This window comes from Nomascus leucogenys, chromosome 4, assembly GCF_006542625.1.
Source record: "Nomascus leucogenys isolate Asia chromosome 4, Asia_NLE_v1, whole genome shotgun sequence".
Taxonomy (NCBI): Eukaryota; Metazoa; Chordata; class Mammalia; order Primates; family Hylobatidae; genus Nomascus; species Nomascus leucogenys.
The window spans coordinates 97,856,388-97,864,281 of NC_044384.1; the positions used below are offsets into that span (position 1 = coordinate 97,856,388).

The 7,894-nt window shown below is 40.8% G+C and overlaps 1 protein-coding gene across 2 annotated transcripts; it reads left to right on the plus strand.

Annotated features, from left to right (window-relative positions):
* Positions 1-272: 272 nt before the first annotated feature.
* Positions 273-7,260, plus strand: SELENOK (selenoprotein K). 2 transcript variants are annotated; one of them, XM_003257200.4, is made up of 5 exons: positions 273-518; positions 3,784-3,874; positions 5,324-5,407; positions 6,333-6,419; positions 6,681-7,260. In XM_003257200.4, the coding sequence occupies exons 1-4, from the start codon at positions 500-502 to the stop codon at positions 6,412-6,414; spliced, it is 276 nt and encodes a 91-aa protein (XP_003257248.1). In that variant the 5' UTR covers positions 273-499; the 3' UTR covers positions 6,415-6,419; positions 6,681-7,260. The 2 variants fall into 2 exon arrangements, with proteins under 2 accessions (XP_003257248.1, XP_030667450.1); XM_030811590.1 differs by lacking the exon at positions 6,681-7,260 and having other exon boundaries at positions 6,333-6,423.
* Positions 7,261-7,894: the final 634 nt, after the last annotated feature.

Below are 7,894 nucleotides of genomic sequence, written 5' to 3' on the forward strand. Positions count from 1 at the left end.
CCCAAAGGCGTGACAATAAAGTTCCTTAACGTGTAGTCAGCACCCTTAAATGTCAACACGTCTGGAAAATTAGGAAGCATTTCCTCCTGTCAGCGGCCCTTCAAGCTACTTCATACTGGGCAGCCTCTCCTACCCCGACCCGGAGCCTATCAATCAACGAGAAAACAGCTTCCCCTCACTGGGCGGAGCGAACCAACTGTGCACGATCAAGTCGGATAGAGGACTGGAAACCGTGGGCATTACAGGGCAGTCCTTAACGTCATATCCGGTTGTCCGCTCGGCCACCTCCGCCTAACCGGAAGTCGCAGATGTGACGATGCAAAAACGCCCATCGGGGGCGTGTCTCTTTCAGCAGCCAATGGGCTCTGCCCACCTTCGTCCTCGTCAGCATTTTGTCTAATCATGGCCTGTGACGCTCGAAGGGCGGGGAGCAGAGGGAGATACAGAAACCTACAGGGGCCAGGTGCCCGGTGGCTCCGAAGCGGGGAAGTGGGACCAGATGGTTTACATCTCGAACGGTAAGTTGAAAGCGGGCTGTGGCTTCGACCGGTGACTTGTAAGATCGGACTCCAGGTTCCTTTCATCGTCGCTCGCTGAGTCTTGGGCCTGGTGCGGCTTCCCCGGGCTTAGCGCCCCGCGGCCGGGCGGAGCTGGACCGAAGTCGCCCCGGCTTGCGGCGCGTCAGCCGATGGTCTCTGAGCCGGCAGTCGGGGGCCGAGGTCCCGCCGGCCTCACGCTGAGTATTGGGAGCCCTGCAACCCCTCCTTCGTACAGCAAGCGCTTGATTGTGGATTTGCGAGGGTGGTCTTTCCTCTCGGGTGTCGGTATCCTTAAAACTAGTAAGGACAATGACGCCGACGCTGTACACGTAGCGCTTGTGCCCTGGACAGTGTTTCAGTTATTTGCTTATGGTCACATTCAATCGTGTTTTACGGGTGGAAACTCTGAGGCTCAGATAGATTAAATAGCTTGCCCAGGATCACAGAGGTAACTTAATGGCTGAGTCGGGATTCGATTCCAGGTAGGCTGACGTCAGCGTCCTTGTTATCTGTTATGCTGCCCCTATCTACAACGTGTAAAAAGACCGAGCCGACCTAGGATGATAATTAGATGAAAGCTTTGCATAGGCTTTTTCCCCAGGAAAGGGTAGCTAGTCAAACATGGAACTTTTTGCTCGAATTTCAAGGGGCACGGGAAGAAGTACTATCTTCCCCTAGGAGCAAGTAAATTATTACCAGAATGGAGAATCCCAGAGACTTAATTCTGCGACCCCACAAGGAAGATGACTGGAAAGGAAGGACGTGACTGTGTCAGATCAGTGCTAGAGCTGCCTACCCACCTGTTTGACTCCGGAGAAATTCTTTGGTGCAGTCTTAACAAGGAGTTGTGGATCACTGGAACTAGGTCTTGGTTCTATTTGAGTCATCTGTTTTTCTCCAGAGACGAGTAAGGTAGTCAGTGAGGAGCCTTCTGGCTGACTGCACTTTTGCATTTCTTGACTTTTAAAAATCTCCCCTTCTCATCTCCCACTTAAAAATCTTTGAAACAAGTAGATTGATGGACACTACAGAAAAGCATCAAAATTTCATCTCAGTTTTGGGCGCTTTCAGACGTTAGTGTGTGTTTTATAGCCTGTTTTATCACCTTTGTGATATAACCTTAAGGCTGGAAGCTTCTGTATGAACTATTGAATAATTCCTTGTATTTGTTGTATCTTACTGTGTTCGCATTATTTCATTTGGTGCACATAAGTAGCCGATTAGGACCCTTTATCGTACTTTAAGAGTTGAGAAACGCAACTGCATTCAAACACCTTACTTCTCTCTGGGGATATTGGTGGAAGGGACATTCTGCCTTAAGAAAGGGAAAGTGGAAAAGCAAGATAGAATCACAGAGGAAGAAATGACAGGTTCCAATTAGATCCACCTTCTTAGGACTGTATTATCAGCACTTGACAAAATCTTTCTCTTACTGTCAGATGACTTTTTTTTTTCCAACAATCTTATGTGATGGCTTGCCCTGGAATATTTTTTGTTGGAGAAAGAAAATGTCACATCAGCCAACGAAGCAGAGCTAGTAAGAGGCAGAGAACTAAGCCTGTCATCCACCCTCTAAACTTTTGTAGCCCCTTGCTCTCAGTAGCACAGTGAGAGCTTAGATCCACGTGGATATCTGAAATTAAGCTGGTCAAGAAAAGAGGAAAAGTAAACCTTCGTGGAGTGGGTAGAGGTGAGTGGGGTTAACCCTTGGGATAATGGAAAGGAGAGGTAGTTGACAGTTATTCTTCCCCCAAAATATTCTGACATCTTGATTTGCAAGGCTGAAATACAGTGTACCAACTTATGTTGTAGCTTCTATTAAAGTGGTTTGAAAAATAGATCCAGTTTTGCTTAAGCTAAAGCTAGAGTCTATTAGAATTAACAGTATCGTATTATAGAAAACAGTAGTTATTTTAATGAAGAACAAGCCAAATTCTCTTTAGTACTTAGAGCATACACACTCTTTAATTTATAAGAATTTTATAAAAATAACTGATTCCAAAGACTTGTAAGAGTATGAATAAGCAATCTTTTTATACAGGCAAGAGACTTTGCAAATGAAAAGAAATACTCAACACGTTTAGGAATATGGAAGTGGTGTGAGCATTCCTTTATATTCACCCATCCCATTTGTTTCTTCAAAGTACTTGAATAAAGAGGTATTTTTACAGCCATTCTGATAGCAGCATTATTCACAGTAGTCAGAAGGTGGAAGCAACTCAAGTGTCCCTCAACAGATATGAGTGGGTAAACAAAATGTAGTATATACATACAAGGATATATTATTCAACCTTCAGGAAGGAGATTTTGACACATGCTGCAACATGGGTGAACTTTGAAGACATGCCAAGTGAAAAGCTGGTCACTAAAGCACAGAACTTGTATGATTCTTCTTTTATGAGGTTCCTAGAGTAGTCAAATTTGTAGGGACAGAAAGTAGAATGGTGGTTGCCAGGGGCTGGGCGGAGAAGGTAATGGGAATCAGGGTTTAATGGGTATAGTTTCAGCTGGAGAAGATGAAAAAGTTCTAGAGGTGGATGGTGGTGATGGTTGTGCATCAATGTAGAATGTACTTAATATCACAGAACTGTACTCTTTAAAATGGTTAACCATTGGTAACCATTGTTACATTTTTAAACCATGATAAATTTTTGTTTTATATATATGTTTTTTTTTTTTTTCTTGCTCTGTTGCCCAGGCTGGAGTGCAGTGGCGCCGTCTGGGCTCACTGCAACCTCCGCCTCCTGGGTTCAAGCAATTCTTCTGCCTCAGCCTCCTGAGTAGCTGGGACTACAGGTGTGTGCCACCATGCCCAGCTAATTTTTTGTAGTTTTTAGTAGAGACGGGGTTTCACTGTGTTAGCCAGGATGGTCTCAATCTCCTGACCTCGTGATCTGCCTGCCTCGGTCTCCCAAAGTGCTGGGATTACAGGCATAAGCCACCGCGCCCAGCCTTGGTTATATATTTATAGAAAGAGAGAAAGTAGTTGAATAGAATGAAGTCACCCGCCAAGTTTATAAACCAGTAGGCTTTTGACATACTAGAGGAATGTCCCTAGATAATGGAACATTACTTCTCCAAACCTTTCCTTGGAATGATGCTCACAGATTTCTTCTGGTGTTGGCCATTTGGAACAATGGGCAAGTTAAAACCCCAATCATTGTTACCTCACTAATTAAATGTGATGCCTCTTGGGTTAGGGGTTTGTAGCACTCACTAAAGTTTCTTTAATTCTTACCTGTAGGACAAGTGTTGGACAGCCGGAGTCAGTCTCCATGGAGATTATCTTTGATAACAGATTTCTTCTGGGGAATAGCTGAGTTTGTGGTTTTGTTGTAAGTACAGAAGTGCTCTTAATTGCCCTGATATTTAAGTTGACAAGAGTACATCATGCGCATTATGTTAGTATCTTAAATAAGCTCAACTTTCCTGAAACAGTTTTCTATTGCAATTTAAAAAATAGCTTTGCACAGGGAAATAGACTTTAGTGATAAAGCTGCTACCACCAGATAGCTTATGATTATGAGTATATGTTAGTTGGATTGGTAAACTTGACCACGTCTTAACCTTGGTGGTAACTACTTCAACCTATGGCTGGGTCTGTCAATTCTGATGCTAAATGACTGGGCCTCACTTTCTCTCTACTATTCTTTTTTTATTTTTTTGTGCATGCAACTTTCATTCCATATTATATAACAAGTAAATAAAAGGTTTTATATCCTGGTTTAAAAAAAATTCCAAAGTAGTGAACATTTTTATAATGAAGGGTTAGAATTGGTAAAGGAGACAAAAATTTAAATGTCTTCATAATTGTAAGCAGTTAGTAGTTAAATGCATGTTTTGGTCTTTTACATGCTGTTTGTTAGAATTGTTCATCAATAATTAAGAAGTCTTACCTATTCCTAAATTTGAATATATATTTGAGTGTCTCATGATCAGGGAACTAGGGATGCAAAGATGTGGGAGACCCTTTTTTCATTGAGTTTACTGTCAGTAAATATCTTCATGTTGCAAGGGTGGGCATGACTGGGAGGTGAACATCAGAGGAAGTTATCCCAGATAAAGGAAACCACATGAAGGATGGCATAGAAGTTTGAGTATCAGGCTGTGGTCTTTATGCTTAATTTGATCTTAGCTGTGGTTTAGAAAGTTTAATTTTATGGCTATATATAGCATAAACTAGATGGTGTAGAATGTAAAATGGAAGAGATGGTTCCATAGAAAAATACAACAGGGCAAAGAGAGGCCCTAAGTTACCCAATCCAAAACTTACTCTTTTACAAATTTCACCTACTCCATGTTGTTTATAAAAGTACTTTTTAAACTCAGTTAAATCCTTCCATATAATTTTACATATCATTTTTAAAAATTCCATTTCAATGGATTCCCAGAAGCCCTGTGCCTTTGCCACACCACCCTTGGCCCCTCCTTCCCTAAGATGTTAGGTAGACTTTTGCAGGGGAAATGAACATGAGACACTGTAAAAACCCGATGGCTGATTTAAAGTGGAGGTCAGGGATGACTCTGGTTTCCTGCTCTGTTTAGGGGAGTTATTAGCAAATAAGAAATACAAGGAAGGGAAGATTTGGTATACAACATAGCACATTCAGTTTAGACACATGCTTAAGTTAGATGGTGTTGTCCAGCTGGCTGCAAGAAATGTGGGTTAGGAGCCAAGTGGGTTTAGTAATCCTCTCACAGAGATGATAGTTAAAAACCATGGAAATATATTTTAGAATGTTGTCAAAAGTGATACCTTTGTTGTTTTCTGCCCCTTGTTTCAGTTTCAAAACTCTGCTTCAGCAAGATGTGAAAAAAAGGAGAAGCTATGGAAACTCATCTGATTCCAGATATGATGATGGAAGAGGGTACAGCTTTTTAAATTGATAATAGTTGTTTTTATCTCTTTGTATACCTTTATTAAATTAGATATTTTAGGTAGATAGATTTTTGGAAATTAAAAGTTTAAATCCTATTTTACAAAATTAATGCATTACTGTAAATTAAAAGTCAAATTGCCTCTGATTTGATAATAATCAGTTAATCTGACGAAGCTAAAATGTACATCAAATATCCCATGGAAAAAGTCTAAATTAGAGGATGAAAACTGATGGCCAACATTAAAATCTAAAGATTTCATTTTAACATCTGGATTTCCAGTTGCTAATTAAAAACTTAGAAGATCGCTGGGCACAGTGGCTTACGTCTGTAATCCCAGCACTTTGGGAGGCCGAGGCAGGTGGATCATGAGGTCAAGAGATCGCGACCATCCTGACCAACATGATGAAACCCCGTCTCTACTAAAATACAAAAATTAGCTGGGTGTGGTGGTGTGTGCCTGTAGTCCCAGCTACTCAGGAGGCTGAGGCAGGAGAATTGTTTGAACGCAGGAGGTGGAGGTTGCAGTGAGCTGAGATCGCGCCACTGCACTCCAGCCTGGAGACAGAGTGGGACTCCATCTCAAAAAAAAAAGCCATCAAGATCAAGTAGCACTGGGCTAGGCTTATGTTTCTACCTGGCAAAAATCAGCTGGAGCTGGGTTTCAGTGGGGTGTTACTGGAGGTGCTGTTCAGTTCACAATCCTTTCTTGACTCAGTTCCTTGTGTGCATTATGTGTCTGGTCCCTTTAAGTGTTTTAGTTTTTGCCTCCTGACCTAAAATGGTAGTTTCTATTTTAAATTGTGTTTTAGGGTCATGCGGGTGCTGAAAAAGAAAAGGGTCTAGTTGAGTGCTTTTAAAAGGAGACAAAGTTGTCTCTATCAAACAGTAGATACTAACTTTTTATTTTATTAGGCCACCGGGAAACCCTCCCCGAAGAATGGGTAGAATCAATCATCTGCGTGGCCCTAGTCCCCCTCCAATGGCTGGTGGATGAGGAAGGTAACTTCAGATCTGAAATTCTTTTGTAGTATTTTGTTTTGAAAATGCTTCTGTAGTAATGTTTTCTTTAAGAAGTTGCTCAACAGCTTATAATTACTCAGACATTATTTGGAAATATATTTGTTATCTTAACCCTTGAAAAATTCACTGGCCTTATCAAAATGTCTTTTGAGAAAGGTTTTATAACATGTAATATGTTGGGCTTTTCACACAGATCCAAATTAATAACCAGTAACTAATTATTGTAACATTTTCTTTCAGGTAAATGTCTGCTCTAAGAAGCAGACAACCGGACACGCGCATTCATAGCAGAAGGAAACCATCAAGAAGTGGAAGGCTGACCATGATGAGCAGTAGATGAATGTGTATGTCTAAACAAGGACTGCTCTGTGTCCTCACAGATGAATGAGGTCATGCTGGGAATTCCCTCTGCAGGGAACTGGCCTGACTGACACGCAGTTCCATAAATGCAGATGTTTGTCTCATTACCTTTTTTGTATAGTTTATTAAAGTATTAATATAGTTTTAATAAGTAAATATTTTTAGGTTGCAGAATGGACTCCTCATCTTTATATTCACGAAAAAACAATCTGAAGAAAATAAATAAAAGCCTGTGTATTTAGCACTGTTAGTGTCACCTTTTCAACTTCTGAAACACTGTTCATTGTTAACTTTTTCTCATTTATAAATCACACTATTTATTTTAGTATGCATATCATATCTGTGCTCTTGAATTAATTTTTATCTTTAATATATTTATCTCATCCATCTTTAATACATTGTATCTGATTTGCTACCAAGTATAATTATTAGGGTATTTATACAGCCATAGCTAACAAAACTGAGCTACAAAATGAAAATTTACTAAATAGTCTTTAAAATCATGGACTTCAGCCTGGCGCGGTGGCTCATGCCTGTAATCCCAGCACTGTGGGAGGCTGAGGCGGGCAGATCGCCTAAGTTCAGGAGTTTGAGACCAGCCTGCAACATGACAAAACCTAAAATAACAAAAATTAGCCAGGTGTGGTAGTGTGCACCTGTAATCCCTGCTACTCAGGAGGCAGAGGCAGGAGAATCGCTTCAACCCGGGAGGCAGAGGTTGCTGTGAGTATGCCACTGCACTCCTGCCTAGGCGACAGAGTGAGACCCTGTCTCAAAAAAAAATAAAATAAATCATGGGCTTCCATGTTATCTTGACAAATTTGCACTCCATAGCATCGCTCAAAATACTGCCTATTGGCTTTAAACTCCATCTGAATACTGATAACTTACACATTCTTTCACTAGAGTGGAAGCTCTGAGACTAGGAATTTTGTTGTCTTTACCCCAGTCCTTTGAATAGTGACTACATGTAAGATAGTCATGTAGTATTTATTGCAAATAAATATTTATTGGAAAAACAAAAACAGATAATTCCTCTTCTGGTGTTTAACAGGCTTTGAAACCAAGTGTTCAGGTGAAAGCCTTTTTATATT